General features: G+C 41.3%; 1 protein-coding gene and 1 long non-coding RNA gene across 6 annotated transcripts in view; one reads left to right on the top strand and one right to left on the bottom strand.

The window, feature by feature from the left end:
* Positions 1 to 11,815, bottom strand: part of LOC102406256 (RUN domain-containing protein 3B) — a 190,740-nt gene extending 178,925 nt beyond the window's left edge. Inside the window, exon 1 of one of the 5 annotated variants that reach the window (XM_025290984.3) lies at positions 11,295 to 11,815. In XM_025290984.3, the coding sequence (XP_025146769.2) occupies positions 11,295 to 11,413 (119 nt within the window). In that variant the 5' untranslated portion in view covers positions 11,414 to 11,815. The remainder of the gene's footprint in view (positions 1 to 11,294) is intronic. The other 4 variants (XM_025290982.3, XM_025290985.3, XM_025290983.3 and 1 more) reach the window with 4 other exon arrangements.
* Positions 11,816 to 11,953: 138 nt separating this feature from the next.
* On the top strand, positions 11,954 to 12,903 carry LOC123334676. Its single transcript, XR_006552710.1, has 2 exons — positions 11,954 to 12,294; positions 12,369 to 12,903. It is a non-coding gene; the product is annotated as an uncharacterized LOC123334676 (long non-coding RNA).
* Positions 12,904 to 16,377: the final 3,474 nt, after the last annotated feature.

The raw sequence follows: 16,377 nt of genomic DNA, 5'->3' as shown, positions 1-16,377 counted from the left end.
TACTGGAGTGGATTGCCATTCCCTTCTCCAGGGGATCTTCCCAACCCAGAGATCAAACCCGGGGCCTCCTGCATTGCAAGCAGATTCTTTACTGTCTGAGCTACCAGGGAAGCCCCTTGTTTGCTATTCCAAAGCAATGTCAAACAAGGCAATCTGTGGTCTGAAAATGCAAAGATTGGAAAGAAGAAAGGCTGAAAAACAATGATCTAAACTTCCATCTCAAGAATTAGAAAAAGAACAGGAACTTAAAAAAAAAAAAAAGCGGAAGGAAGGAAATACTAAATATGATAAAGAGAAAGCAATAAATTAAGAAATATACAGAGAGGAAATTAACAAAGCTAAAGGCTGATTCTCTGAAGATATTAATAAAATTTATATCCTCCCGGTAAGAAAAAAAAAAATGGGAAAAACAGAAATTACCAAAATCAGGAGAGAAAAATGGGAAATGACCAGACTTTTAAATGATAAAAAGATATTCAGAGGATATTTAGAGAAGCTTAAATTTGTTAACACAGGAATGGGTGTATTCCTTGAAAAACTCGCTGAAACTGATAAAAGAATAAACAGGAAATCTGAATTGTTCAGTATCTATTAAATAAATTGAGTCTATTACTAAAAGACTTCCCACAAAGACAATTTGTGGTTCAGATTTCTTCCCTGGTGAATTCTTCCAAAAGTTTAAGAAAGAAATAATATTAACTGTACACAAATTCTTCTACAAAACAGAATAAAAGAACATTTCCCAATTTGTAAAGTCAGATAATCTTACTGACAAATCTAGACAAGGACACTATAAGAACAATCACAGACCAACCACTTTCATGAATGTGCAAAAATTCCAAATAAAATATCACCTCACTTAATGTAAAGATACATAAAAAAGATAATACAGCACAACCCAGTTTATTTATTCCAGGGTGGGTTAGCATCAAAACCTCAATTAGTGTGATTAACTACATAAAGAGAAAAAAGGAGAGAAATCATATGTTCACCTTGATAGAAAAAGTATTTGACAACATTTGCTGTTGTTCAGTTGCTAAGTCATGTCTGACTCTTTGCGACCCCATGAATTGTAGCTCGCCAGCTTCCCTATCCTTCACTATCTCCTGGAGTTTGCTCAGACTCATTCAGCATCCACTTACAATAAAAACTCTCAGCAATCTATTAGTAAAAAGAACTAAGAAAAACCTACTGCAAACATCATACTTAGTGGTAAAACTATTAATGCTTTCTACAACACTGTGGTCCTAGGCAGTGCAGTAAGACAAAAAAGAAAAGCCATAAAGTTTAAAAAGGGAAGAAATAAAATAGGTAGAAGACATGACAATGTTTTCAGAATGCTTTGCACACACACAAAACTGCAAAAAATCTATTAGAATGAATAAGCACATCTGGTAAAATTGCTAATTACAAGAACAATATTTTTAAAAGTCAATTTAATGTCTATATATCAACAAAAAAGAAAAAAGTTTTTAAATTATTATAATACAGAGATATTAAATATGGAAGAACAAATCTAAAAAGATAAAATCTATATACTCAAAACTATGAAACATCTTTGAGAAAAATTTCAGAATAGCTATAAATACATGAAAGGATGGAGATTTTTTACTCATGGACTGCATTTAAATCTTATCAAGATGGCAGGTGGATGTATAGATTAAATGCAATCTTAAAAAAATTCCAGCAGATTTTTTAAATGGAAATTGACAAGCTGATCCTAATATCTAGTTTGCAAAGCCCAAGAATAGCCAAGATAGTCTTGAACACAAAGCTGGAAAACTTATATTTCCAAACACCACGACATACTATAAAGATACAGTTATTAAACCAATATGATATTAGCTCAAGAACAAAGAGACTAATGGGACAGAAGAGGGAGTCCAGAAGCACACACACGAATGATGCCATCACCTTGTCATTGTTCAGTTGCTCAGGCACCTGACTTATGACCAATGTGACACTTGAGTGTAGTGAGGAAAACACGGTCTTTTTAATAAATGGTACCAGGGAAGATCCCCCGGAGGAGGCCATGGCCACCCACTCCAGTATTCTTGCCTGGAGAATCCCATGGACAGAGGGGCCTGAAGCGCTTCTGTCCACAGGGTAGCAAAGAGTCGGACACGACTGAAGCTATTTAGCACACGTCAAACTGATTTTCCTAAGGAAAATATTTAATCTTGACTCCTATATTTCACAGCATAAACAAAAAATAAAGTACAGGTGGACTGTTGATATAAATGTAAAAGACAAAACTAAATCTTTTAGAAGAAAACAGAAGAGTATTTTCATTACCTTGGAGTACTAGACCAATTTCTTAAGCAGGCCACAATAAGCACGAACCAAGACGGAACTTTATGATGGACTACTTCACAATTATGAGTTCTATTTATCACAACATAAGGAGAATGGAAAATCAAGCCACCAAATGGGGAAAGATACTTACATCACATAGACTCAGCAAAGATCCACATAGAATGTACAAAGAATTACACAAAGAAAACATCAGACATTCCAAATGATAAACCACTTGAACTGGCATGTCACAAAAGAGACTCTCCAAATGGCCAACAGACTTATGGAAAGGTGCTTAACTTCAACAGAGATCGGGGAAATACAAATTATATAAATCCCCATGTGACACCCCATCAAACCACTAGAATCGCTTAAGTGAAGACAGAAAAATTTCAAGTGTTAGTGAGGATTAGGGAAACTGGAATTCTCATACAGTTGACCCTTGAGCAACATGAGTTTGAACTGCATGGGTCCACTCAATGCAGGCTTTTTTCACTGAATCACACACACACACACAACACAGTCAGCGGTTGGTAGAATCTGAGAGTGCAGAACTGCTGATGCAGCCCAATGTGAAGTTACATGCAGATTTTAGGCCATGTTCAGAGTCAGCACCCCTAAGCCTACTCCACTGTTCAAGAGTTAACTACACTGCTCACTACTATGCAGCCTGGCACAATGCCTTTGGAAAACTGTTGTATCCACTGAAGCCACACATCTACCTATCATATCACCCAGGAACTCCACTCCTAGGTATATATCTGAAAGAAGTAGGTACATATATTCACCAAAATACATATTAATGAATATTCAATTATTAATAGTCAAAGAGTGAAAACAATGCAAGTGTCCTATTTAGGCAGAATGGATATACTGTGGTAGATTCACATCACAGACTGGATTTGTTGAGTGTTGCCTCATTGTGAATTTGAAATGAATGGAATAATACGTACCTTTTTCTATTTAGGTTATTTTGCTCAACATTATGTTTGTGAGATTCATCCTTTTTGTTGCACATAGCTGTAATTTAATGTTCAATGCTGTATCAAATTCAAAAAGAGGCAAAAATATTGGTGTTGAAAGCTAGGAGTATGTAGTAACTGAAAGAAGGGAAAGAAGAGATTTCTGTGGCTTTGGGTAGTGTTCTCTTTTATTCAGATCAGATCAGTCGCTCAGTCATGTCCGACTCTTTGCGACCCCATGAACTGCAGCACGCCAGGCCTCCCTGTCCATCACCAACTCCTGGAGTTCACCCAGACTCACGTCCATCGAGTCAGTGATGCCATCCAGCCATCTCATCCTCTGTCGTCCCCTTCTCCTCCTGCCCCCAATCCCTCCCAGCATCAGAGTCTTTTCCAATGAGTCAACTCTTCGCATGAGGTGGCCGAAGTACTGCAGTTTCAGCTTGAGCATCATTCCTTCCAAAGAAACCCCAGGGCTGATCTCCTTCAGAATGGACTGGTTGGATCTCCTTGCAGTCCAAGGGACTCTCAAGAGCCTTCTCCAACACCACAGTTCAAAAGCATCAATTCTTTGGCACTCAGCATTCTTCACAGTCCAACTCTCACATCCATACATGACCACTGGAAAAACCATAGCCTTGACTAGATGGACCTTTGTTGGCAAAGTAATGTCTCTGCCTTTGAATATGCTATCTAGGTTGGTCATAACTTTCCTTCCAGGGAGTAAGCGTCTTTTATTTTCATGGCTGCAGTCACCATCTGTAGTGATTTTGGAGCCCAGAAAAATAAAGTCTGACACTGTTTCCATTGTTTCCCCATCTATTTCCCATGAAGGGATGGGACGGGATGCCATGATCTTCGTTTTCTGAATATTGAGCTTTAAGCCAACTTTTGCACTCTCCACTTTCACTTTCATCAAGAGGCTTTTGAGTTCCTCTTCATTTTCTGCCATAAGGCTGGTGTCATCTGCATATCTGAGGCTATTGATATTTCTCCCAGCAATCTTGATTCCAGCTTGTGTTTCTTCCAGTCCAGCATTTCTCATGATGTACTCTGCATAGAAGTTAAATAAGCAGGGTGACAATATACAGCCTTGACGAACTCCTTTTCCTATTTGGAACCAGTCTGTTGTGCCAAGCCCAGTTCTAACTGTTGCTTCCTGACCTGCATACAAATTTCTCAAGAGGCAGATCAGGTGGTCTGGTATTCCCATCTCTTTCAGAACTTCCACAGTTTATTGTGATCCACACAGTCAAAGGCTTTCGCATAGTCAATAAAGCAGAAATAGATGTTTTTCTGGAACTCTCTTGCTTTTTCCATGATCCAGCAGATGTTGGCAATTTGATCTCTGCTTCCTCTGCCTTTTCTAAAACCAGCTTGAACATCAGGAAGTTCACGGTTCACTTATTGCTGAAGCCTGGCTTGGAGAATTTTGAGCATTACTTTACTAGCATGTGAGATGAGTGCAATTGTGCGGTAGTTTGAGCATTCTTTGGCATTGCCTTTCTTTGGGATTGGAATGAAAACGGACCTTTTCCAGGCCTGTGGCCACTGCTGAGTTTTCCAAATTTGCTGGCATATTGAATGCAGCACTTTCACAGCATCATCGTTCAGGATTTGGAATGGCTCAACTGGAATTCTATCACCTCCACTAGCTTTGTTCGTAGTGATGCTTTCTAATGCCCACTTGACTTCACATTCCAGGATGTCTGGCTCTAGGTCAGTGATCACACCATCGTGATTATCTGGGTCGTGAAGATCTTTTTTGTACAGTTCTTCTGTGTATTCCTGCCATCTCTTCTTAATATCTTCTGCTTCTGTTAGGTCCATACCACTTCTGTCCTTTATCGAGCCCATCTTTGCATGAAATGTTCCTTTGGTATTTCTGATTTTCTTGAAGAGATCTCTAGTCTTTCCCATTCTGTTGTTTTCCTCTATTTCTTTGCATTAATCGCTGAAGAAGGCTTTCTTATCTCTTCTTGCTATTCTTTGGAACTCTGCATTCAGATGCTTATATCTATTCTTTTCTCCTTTGCTTTTTGCTTCTCTTCTTTTCACAGCTATTTGTAAGGCCTCCCCAGACAGCCATTTTGCTTTTTTGCATTTCTTTTCATGGGGATGGTCTTGATCCCTGTCTCCTGTACGAACCTCATTCCACAGTTCATCAGGCACTCTATCTATCAGATCTAGGCCCTTAAATCTATTTCTCACTTCCACTGTATAATCATAAGGGATTTGATTTAGGTCATACCTGAATGGTCTAGTGGTTTTCCCTACTTTCTTCAATTTCAGTCTGAATTTGGCAATAAGGAGTTCATGGTCTGAGCCACAGTCAGCTCCTGGTCTTGTTTTTGCTGACTGTATAGAGCTTCTCCATCTTTGGTTGCAAAGAATATAATCAATCTGATTTCGCTGTTGACCATCTGGTGATGTCCATGTATAGAGTCTTCTCTTGTGTTGTTGGAAGAGGGTGTTTGTTATGACCAGTGCATTGTCTTGGCAAAACTCTATTAGTCTTTGCCCTGCTTCATTCCGTATTCCAAGGCCAAATTTGCCTGTTATTCCAGGTGTTTCTTGACTTCCTACTTTTGCATCCCAGTCCCCTATAATGAAAAGGACATCTTTTTGGGGTGTTAGTTCTAAAAGGTCTTGTAGGTCTTCATAGAACCGTTCAACTTCAGCTTCTTCACAGTCCAACTCTCACATCCATACATGACCACTGGAAAAACCATAGCCTTGACTAGATGGACCTTTGTTGGCAAAGTAATGTCTCTGCTTTTGAATATGCTATCTAGGGTGGTCATAACTTTCCTCCCAAGAATAAGCGTCTTCTAATTTCATGGCTGCAATCACCATCTGCACTGATTTTGGAGCCCCAAAAAATGCAGTCTGACACTGTTTCCCCATCTATTTCCCATGAAGTGATGGGACCAGATGCCATGATCTTCATTTTCTGAATGTTGAGCTTTAAGCCAACTTTTCACTCTCCTCTTTTACTTTCATCAAGAGGCTTTTTAGTTCCTCTTCACTTTCTGCCAGAAGGCTGGTGTCATCTGCATATCTGAGGTTATTGATATTTCTCCCAGCAATCTTGATTCCAGCTTGTGTTTCTTCCAGTCCAGCATTTCTCATGATGTACTCTGCATATAAGTTAAATAAGCAGGGTGATGACGTACTCCTTTTCCTATTTGGAACCAGTCTGTTGTGCCATGTCCAGTTCTAACCGTAGCTTCCTGACCTGCATATAGGTTTCTCAAGAGGCAGGTCAGGTGGTCTGGTATTCCCATCTCTTTCAGAATTTTCCACAGTTTATTGTGATCCACACAGTCTACTATGTATAGCATTGATTAAAACAGCTCAGCCAAAAATATAATCACGATAGGCAAGGTATGAACAGTCTGCTAAAGCATTCTCAAGCAAACAGTAACAAGGAAAGTAAGTCACTGCACTTAAAGTTGTTTAGACGATTATATCACCAATGATATTCGGTAACATTACACATATCTGCATTTTAACCACCATGGTCAAGTACAGGAATATATCTTTTTTTCCCCTGATTATTCAGCACCAGACGTTAAGAGGTTCAGAGTGCAAAAGCTCACTCACTGAACTTAGGTGTCTCAGTGCTTTTTTTTTTTTTTTAAACACTGGATAAATTTACTTATCTGCTTTCCTAGTTCAGAACCAACTATAATGAGCATGTCAGGATGGGAAGCACAGAGGAAAGAGCTGGTAGAAACAGGCAGAGGTGCAGGAAATAACTGCTAACTTGGTAGGAAGAGCCAGCAAATGCAAAACCAGACCAAGAACACCAAACATACCATGGGGCCATGTAGCAAACAGCTCTGTGTACCTCAGGAGTCTCCAAGGGCAACCACTGCACAGGGTATATTCACAGAAACAGATCCAGAGTAAAGTCACTTTTAAGGATTCTATGCCGAGTCTTTTTAATAAGGTAGGGAAACGTATAATGCTTTTTAAAAAGCAGTTTATCCACAATGCTTTAAATAGCATTCTTTATTGTAATATAAATCTGAACACTTAAGATTGTAAGCTTCAGTTAAATAGAAGACTGCACTCCACAAAAAATGCTGAGTAAAGCACTGCAGTTGACTGGAGAATTTTAACTCAAACACTAGTTACAAGAAAAATAGGAACATTTCATTTCCCAAACACATTGAGAAAATGAGGCGCTATTCAAATGAGGTTATCTGAATTAACATTCAAGTTATGAAATAGTATCCTGACCAACAGAAAACTAAGAACTATGTAGACGTTATTAAAAGTACTTTAATTTTGAAAATCATCATTTGTCTCTACTATGCTTACTTCATCACACTATCTCCTTCAATCTTTCATTAGTCCTTTCCATACACAAGACAGGGAAGTTATGGCTTTATGTAGGAGTTTCTCTTAATGTATTGGTTTAGAAGTTTGCCAAATGTTATTTTAAAATATATGCATCTATATTTAAATGTATATCTTAATAATTTTTCATAAACTATTATTGACCCACGGAAAGAGAACATATATTTTAATTCTCCTTGCCACCAGAACTAAAATCAAAAGAATATGTAAGTTTTTCAATAACTTATGAAGCTTAAAAATGTAACTAGTACCTGATTTTCTAGGATGAAAAATGCAGGTTAAAAAATCCTCAAGGATTTTAACAATTTTTATAAATGGTAGAGAATATGTAGAGAAAATACTAGTTTGTACATAGAAATAACTCAGTTTATGAATATTTTAGAGTTGAATGTGGAACATTTAGAGACTTTGAATGATCTATTTTCTGTCACAATCTGTAAAAAAATATGATTAAAGACTACTTATTTGCTGAGATAAGTACTAAGTGTTTTCAGTCTACAATTTATCAGTGTTCATGAAAAAACTGATGAAATAATTACAAACACAATGAACCAAAATTCAATTCCTGACTATCCTACCTAACCAAATAACTCACTTCCAAAGTTCGAACTGTAACACTGTTCTTAATATGAGGCATTTTCAAACCAAAAGAATTGTGTGGTTATGTAATAAGGCTGTAAACCTAAACTGAGAGTATGCCTAAACTGTGTAAGGGGTAATGAAAAGCATTACTGTATAAGCATTGATGCATATCACCTGTACAAAGAACTTAAGCAGGTTAAAGTATCTTCCCACCCTCAACTAACACATATATCAGAACGCTAGTCAGGGGTGGGGGGAGTTTGTTTTGGTTTGGTTTGGTTTCGCTTTCTATACTATTTTATTTTTCCAGAATACCAGTAGAGAATCAAGGTATCACAATATAGAAGGCACAATTCAAAATGTTTTTGTTTACAGAGAAAAAAGCACATACCTCATCTAGCTACCATTCAGCATATATCTACTATTACCCTGCTCATGTTTGGAGAAATTCAAAACTAAGTATGAACCAACCCATTCTGCTTGAATGAGTTCTAGCTTTTTTTTTTTTTTTTTTACTAGTTTTAGGGCTGTCAGCGAAAATTACCAATGATTCTGTCCAAAAATATTTTACAAATGAGAAAATTGAAAAACAGACTTGTTAAAGGACACAATTAATTAATGACAAAGTAAACTTAGAACTCAATTATATTTTCACTAAACCAGCTTCTTCCCAACTTAAATATGAAATCACGTCTGATCTGCTACATAAAGATTTAAAAATAAATTAACAGACGTGGGTGAGATACCCAGGTTCTGGTAATTCTGAAAGAGAGAAAAGCAACAGAAATTCACAAATACTGATTTGTTTCTTTTGCAGAATTGGTGGGGATACTTAAAACACCCAAATGGCCTACAATGACTTTTCCCCCAAAACTAAAAGCCTTTAGACAAAATCTATCAAATAGGTTTCATTACTAGAGAAGGATAATTGATATGCACCAACTATTTGAACATGAAGAACAGTATTAGCAACATTATCCACATAAATACACGAGTTGAAATTTAAGCCAGAAACTGAAATTTATTATAGCTACAATAATGAAATTTCTTTTAGCTACAATACTAAATTTATTGTAAACTGTAACTAAACTCAGCATGTATGCTCATTCCAGAGTAGAAAAGAATAATTAGACAAACACAACAAAAATTCTGCTATCCTAGACAACTGTCCACACAAATCAGTGTGATGTGACTGAAATTCCTTAAACATGTAACTTAAATAAGGTTTAGATATGTCCCTTTTTTTCCTGAACTGCCTCTGCTGCCATGACAAAAATGGAGACGCAAAACAGTATTCTCCACTGATTTTTTTATTCATGTTTTTATTGTCTTTTAAAATTAGTAGAGTATAAAACCTCTCACAGTGTTTTACCCCAAATCTTCAACACCCACAGTTCTGAAGACTGCCACAATGATTGAGAGCAATTTATGTCAGCCCAGGTGCTTGAAGCTCCAGGTTGAAATATTTGGGTAATTAACATCATCCTGCCAAGTCACTCCAGTCGTGTCCGACTCTGTGTGACCCCACAGACAGCAGCCCACCAGGCACCCCCGTCCCTGGGATTCTCCAGGCAAGAACACTGGAGTGGGTTGCCATTTCCTTCTCCAATGCAGAAAAGTGAAAAGTGAAAGTGAAGTCGCTCAGTCGTGTCCGACCCTCAGCGACCCCATGGACTGCAGCCTTCCAGGCTCCTCCGTCCATGGGATTTTCCAGGCAAGAGTACTGGAGTGGGGTGCCATTGCCTTCTCCGAACATCATCCTACAAACACTCAAAATCACTTCAGCTGCCACGACTAGGTAACAAAACTCTCCCAAACAAAAACTGTTTGTAAGAAAGTTAGCCTTGCTTACTGTTCTATTTACCTAATTTAAAAACACTGCCTCGATGTAAAAAAAATTTCATACAACCTATCTTCCTCAAAAGGTTGCATCCTAAACAGCACAAATGTCAATTCAAAAGATTCCGTATTAATATTTTACTGTTTATAACTCCAAGTGCCATAAAAGTCAGTGAGGCGGGTCTTCCCACCAGAGGGGTGAACAGCTGTTGAGTCAAAAGCACTTAAAAAACAAACAAACAAACAAACAAAAAAAACCCCCTCAAAGTTACTGAATATAAGTCCAAGTATAAATATCTATATTCTGCTTAACATGCTAGACACATCTTTATACAAGGAAAAGAAAAAAAAATGTAAATTGTAAAGGAGGGAAAGGTCTCCTCATTCTATTATTCTTACAGGATTTTTGATGGCTGAGGAAGAGTTTCATGGAACAAAGTACTTTTACAACAACTTGATGGCTCAGTAACGTTCCTAAGAAATTAATGCTTAGGACTACCATGGATTTAATACCCAGAAACAAGACTTAAACAAAATGTCAGCATGCTTAAAGTCAGTTATTTCTCAATACAAGGCTGGTTGAAAGTAATTTCTAAATACATTTTTTAAAGTAAGGGAATACTACGATTATAGTTACAAAGAAAGGCAAAACTTGAAATAAATCACCGACTAGGTATCCTCCACAGTCCTACTCTTGGTATCAACTGCAGAAATATCAGTAACACTGCAATTTAGAGTGCAGAGGACAAGGAAACATACACACGCGGCTAGCATGTAGTAGGCACTCACTATCCGTGGCACGAAACGACAATATATGTGCAAATAATCAAAAACAGAAAACAAAACGCACTCCGATTTTGAGGCAACACAGTCAACAATTACAGCAACAATTACTTGACGAAAAGCTGCCTGACAGCTTAACGCGCACTAAAAGGAAACGGCTCCTCCTCCCTGCCCTCCTCTTTCACTCAGACGCTAGATTGTACATTGAAAACAAACCCTCCCCGAGCCCCGCCCCAAGCCCTACCCTCAGCGGCTCCCAGCACTGAAACTGACCGAAAGTCCGGGGCCTTGGCGGAGCCCAGACCGGCCCCACTCAGGACGCTCTGGCCGCGGACACGCCCGGGGCGGCGGCGGCAGCCGGGGCTCCAGCCGGTTGTCTCCGGGACCCCCAGGGTCTAGCGCTGTCCCATGCCCGCGGCGCCGGCGGCCCCCTCCTCTGTCCCCGAGCGGCGGGCCGCGCCGTACCTGCACACCGTGATCAGGTTCCTCCTCTCCACAGCGGCGTTGCGGGCGCTCAGGCTCTTCTTGACGCCGCCGCCCCCGCCTCGGCTCCCTCCCAGGCCCCCCAGGCTCCGGGAGGCCATGGCGGGCTGACCCCAGGGCCCCTTTGTCTCGTGCGACCCCGCCCGCCCCCCCACACCTGCTTCCCTGGGCTTTTGCTCGGCTTGCGGCCGTGGGGATGCGGGAGGGTGGCAGGGAAGGAACGGGGACGGAGGGAGGGTGTGGAAAACGATGGGGGACTCGCACCCGGGCAGTGGAGGCTGGCGCACCGCACCAGAGCTCTACACACATACACACACTCACGCGCACACACGAACGCACCACCCCCGCTCTCGCGCGCGCCGCCAGCCGCCGGTCAGTGCGTGCGGTTCGGCGTCGGCCGCTCCCCTACTTCCCCAGGGATCTCGGCGCCGCGCACGCGCGTGCCCGCTGGCCCCGCACGCCCAACCACCCGCACTCAGCCGGCACTCGCGCCCCAGCAGCGGACGCCACGGGGAGCCACGGGCCTCGCACGCGCAGCCCCGCCCTCTCTGCACCTATCGAGCCAATGCCGCCCCAGCTGGAGCCAATCGCCGCGCGCGAGGGGCGGGGCTGCCGCGCGGACCTTTAAAGCTGCCTGCTAGAGCCCGCCCCGGCGCGTGGGCAGCTGTCAAGAGGCCGGGCTCGCGCTCGCCACCCGTGTGCTGCAAGCAGTCTGCACACTGGGGAGCAGCACCCCAGCTGGCCTGGGGATTGTGGGATGCGGTGCTCAGGAGTGCCCCGGGAACATTGCCGACCCTTTCCCGGAGCTCAGCTAATAGCTGGGATCGCTAGCTCTAAGAGCTGACCCTATTGCCGAAATCCGACTCCCCAGCCTAGTGGCATCCGTAGCTACAACGCCGAGCCTGCACTAGCTCCCGCTCCCTCACCTGACCCAGGGCCTGACTTCCAGGAAGGGAGCGGATTTTGTTGGTGGTGTGCGTGTGTGCGTGCGGGGGTTTTGGGGGGGGGGGGGGTGCGTGCATGCGCGCGCGCTAACGCCCTCCCCTGGCCTGATAGACAACTACAAATAGCTCAAGGAAGGAAATTGCCCGCAGAACATCCCTCCTGAGGCGTCTGCTCGTGAGATTTTGACGCCACTTCGCTCTCGTCCTAGCCCCCAGCATGGCCTACAGCCCGGAGTGACCGCCCACAGAAGTGCGCCGCAAGTGGACACTGCACCTTTCGCCCTTCTCCAGTCCTGGGCAGTGACTCTGGAATTAGGAGCGGGGTGGGGCGGCGAGCCTCCGGGCAGTTCGGCCTTGGCTCGCCGGGCTGCTCCCAGAGATGAGGCAAGGAGTGCTATCCACAGCGCGACCGTTGGGAACCTAGCGCCCACTTTTCCAGAGGTTCTCCACCCCTGACCTTACCAACAGGGAGGTCCTGGCTTTGATCCCGAGTTCTTGGGCAGTCATCTAGGTTGGCCATTCATCTCTCTTTGCATCAGTATGCCCGGATTTTAGAGTGAAGTCCTTACTCACAGCTGTCCCTATGATACCTAGCTCGCTGCTGTGCAGAAAACTGGTTTTCAATAAATGTTCGTTAAATGTAACTTGAAGTCGCATTTGACATTATTTTACTCTAATTTTACAGTTTTGGTGGCTCCAAAATCCATTAAAATTTCAGGTCTGGTGTTGACATTTCTGTCAAAGAATATTATAGAGTAGATACATAGATATAGTGTAGGTATCTCTGTACTTCTTGTATATTATACAAAGTACTACAGGGGGTACTGTTACTGTACGTTGAGCGCTTTTAAAACAGAGCTTTGTATATTAAAGCTGTAGATTACTAATTTCCAAGGTTGTAAAAAATTTTAAATCTCTATCTGAGATCATCAGGGCAAAGACTGAGCCCTTTCATCCACTCAGCCTAATCACAGTATTAATAGAATGAAAAGACCGTGTAGAAAAAACTGTCACAACAACTAATTTATTACAATAAATATTCGGACATTAAAATTATAATAAACAATGTAGACTTTAAACATCATCTTTCACATAAAAGTAGGAGGTTTTTCCAGGTCAGTGCACTGGTTGCCAAACATTTCTTGTCTGCTCTGTGATGAATGACAGAGAGGCTTGTAAGGAAGCTTATCCTACTCAAATCGAAATTGTTATTTAAATACAGATGAAAACTGCATAGAGAAAAGAATGGGAAGCTATCAGTTACCAAGAAAATTCCATGCTGGTTTGTCCTGCAGGAGGGAGCGAACACACATGTCTGAAACCCTTATCAGGAAGACAAAATGAGTGGTCATGTCAAACAGAGAAAAGTGAGATGTTGTTATTCTTAAAATTGGCTTCCTAGCCTTTCAAGTACATTTTCATGTTACTTGTACTACGAATTTACAGTTATGACTGAAGACTTAGTAAAACTCCATCTTACATGATTAGGTAATAATGTTATTTTTCGAAAGCTACTTTTACTGGGATTCAGTTGACAGCACTTGCTGCACGAGATTTCGCTTAAACCTTCTTTTCTCTGCACAGCGTGCCATTAAACTGCCACTTGGGGGCCTTATTTGATAAAGCTTTTTTCTTAATTACCTTGAACTATATGTTGTGGGTCTCATTCTTTCTTTAGATCACTAACCTGGGAAATAATGAATCAATTATATTCCAGTGCGAAGTACGATACTACTATAGAAGCACATGAGTTTTCACATTATGTTTTGAACTATTTTGGCACCTATTGCAATTCTTTATTAATCCAAGAATTGGAAAAACAAAGGTTTTTCAGAGATATAAAAAGACACAGTAAAAATAATGAGAACAGTAAATGCCGAATTTAACCTACAAGGACTCCATAGAACTCAGTGGGTAGATTATACTCATTCATCGTTTCCCCAGTCTCCTTGTTTTCCCCATCAAAAAAGACAAAAATAAAAAAATTTAGGAAGATAAAATTACAATTGTAACACATAAAATGTCCTCAAATCTAAAATATTATAAGGCAGAGAGATTACCAAATCATCATTTACAATCTCAAAGAAGTGGACTTTCTATGTATACCCAAGCCCAGCAGCCATACAGAAAAGACTGATAAAACTGAAGACACAACTTTTTTTAATCTATGAAGCAAGTTTCATCATAAACACAAAGGAAAAGTAACAGACTGAGAAAACATATTTGAAAGTCACATCATGGACAAAAAGCTAATTTCCTTTTATACACAACGTTCCTGCAGATCAATAAGCACTGTTTCAGTAGAATAATGAAGATGGAAGCCAAGTAGGAGACTAAAAGAGTGGGAACTGAGAATCACACAACTCTTTTTAAAGGTTATTGTAAAGGGGGAGAAAACGGGGGAGTGACATAGGGAAATGTTAAGTAAAGGGATGTTGGTATTCTATCTCTACTGTTGTGTTGTTTGTTTTCATGGAAATGACGTGAGCACATTTTAAAGCTGATGGAATGAATCCACTGGTAAGGAAATGTTAGTAATGCAAGAGAGGAAAAATGATCAGAAGTGAGAATATGGAAAAGCAATGGGATCCAATGCATAGGTAGATGGATTGAGCTTTGGTTCAAGATACTAATTCTCAGTTGTAACCATAGAGAAATGTGGGAGCCCAGGTGCAAACATAAGTAATTTTAAGCTTTTATTATTAGAAAGATGAGGAAGTTCCTATCTGGTAACTTCTGTTTTAACTTCAAAATAGAAGACAAAGCCACTGGGTGAAAAATTCCAACAGTCCATCTTACAGTGAATGGTGAAATAAGTTGACTAATTAAATTTAGGACTCCTCATCAGGGTCTGAGGACCAATTTAAGATTGATGAGGGCTTCCCTGATGGCTCAAATGGTAATTGAATCTCCAGCAGTGCAGGAGACCCAGTTGGATCCCTAGGTTGGGAAAATCCCCTGGAGAAGGGGATGGCAACCCACTCCACTATTCTTGCCTGGAGAATTTCATGGATAGAGGAGCCTGGCGGGCTACACAGTCCATGGGGACGCAAAACCGGGCACAACTGAATGACCAATATATTTTCTTTTAAGGTCAGTGATGATGAATTTATAGCGAGCCCTATCTATCCTATTGCGTGATTTTCCTTGATATTGTTAGTGTGGTAGTCATCTGAGGGGGCCATAACAAACATGGAAGGCTTAAATGACGCAGATCTATTTTCTAAGTTACAGAGGCTGAGAAGTCCAAGATCAAAGTACCCGTTTGGTTCCTGGTGAAAACTCTTTTTGGCTGTAGATGGCGCCATCTCCCTGTGTGCTCACAAGACCTCTTTGTGTCCTGAAGGCGGGGTAGAGAATGAGAGGGAGAGCAAATTCTTTGGTGGTGTCTTCTGGCTTTCCTGGTAGCTTGGACGGTAAAGCATCAGCCTACAATGTGGGAGACCAGGGTTCGATCTCTGTGTCGGGAAGGTCCCCTGGAGGAGGATATGGCAACCCACTCCAGTATTCATGCCTGGAAAATCCCGTGGACCGAGGAGCCTGATGGGCTACAGTCCATGGGATGGCAGAGTCGGACACGACTGAGCGACTTCTCTTCACTTCACTTCACTTCTCTAAAGTGAAAGTGAAGTCACTGAGTTCTGTCCGTTGCGACCCCGTGGACTGTGGCCTATCAGTCTCCTCCATCTATGGGATTCTCCAGGCAAGAATATTGGAGTGGGTTGCCATTTCCTTCTCCAGAAAAGGGCCCTAATCCATCATTAGGGCCCATCCTCATGACCTCATCTAACCCTAATAACTTCCTAGAGGCTCCATCTCCAAATACTGTCACACTGGGAGGGTACTGCCTCAGTGTATGAGTCTTGGGGAACACAACATTCAGCCCAGATGATTAGGCGCTGGCATGGAAGTAATAAGGAAACTGTTGATTTTATGCAGGAATGAGATTTTTCTGAGAGCATAGGAGGAAAGACAGAAATACAAGGAAATTTGGGATGTTAACAGTATGATTCTAAAGAGATTCTTGAAGCAAATTGGACACAGAGGGAAAGATGAAAAGAGAGAAACGACGGGCTGGGGTAGAAAAGAAAGATCAAAGGACTGGATGATCTTTTTTTAGC

The sequence above is a fragment of the Bubalus bubalis genome, chromosome 8, assembly GCF_019923935.1.
Source record: "Bubalus bubalis isolate 160015118507 breed Murrah chromosome 8, NDDB_SH_1, whole genome shotgun sequence".
In the NCBI taxonomy this organism is placed as follows: Eukaryota; Metazoa; Chordata; class Mammalia; order Artiodactyla; family Bovidae; genus Bubalus; species Bubalus bubalis.
Note: the sequence above shows the minus strand (reverse complement) of the source record. Positions and strands in the feature narration are given on the sequence as shown.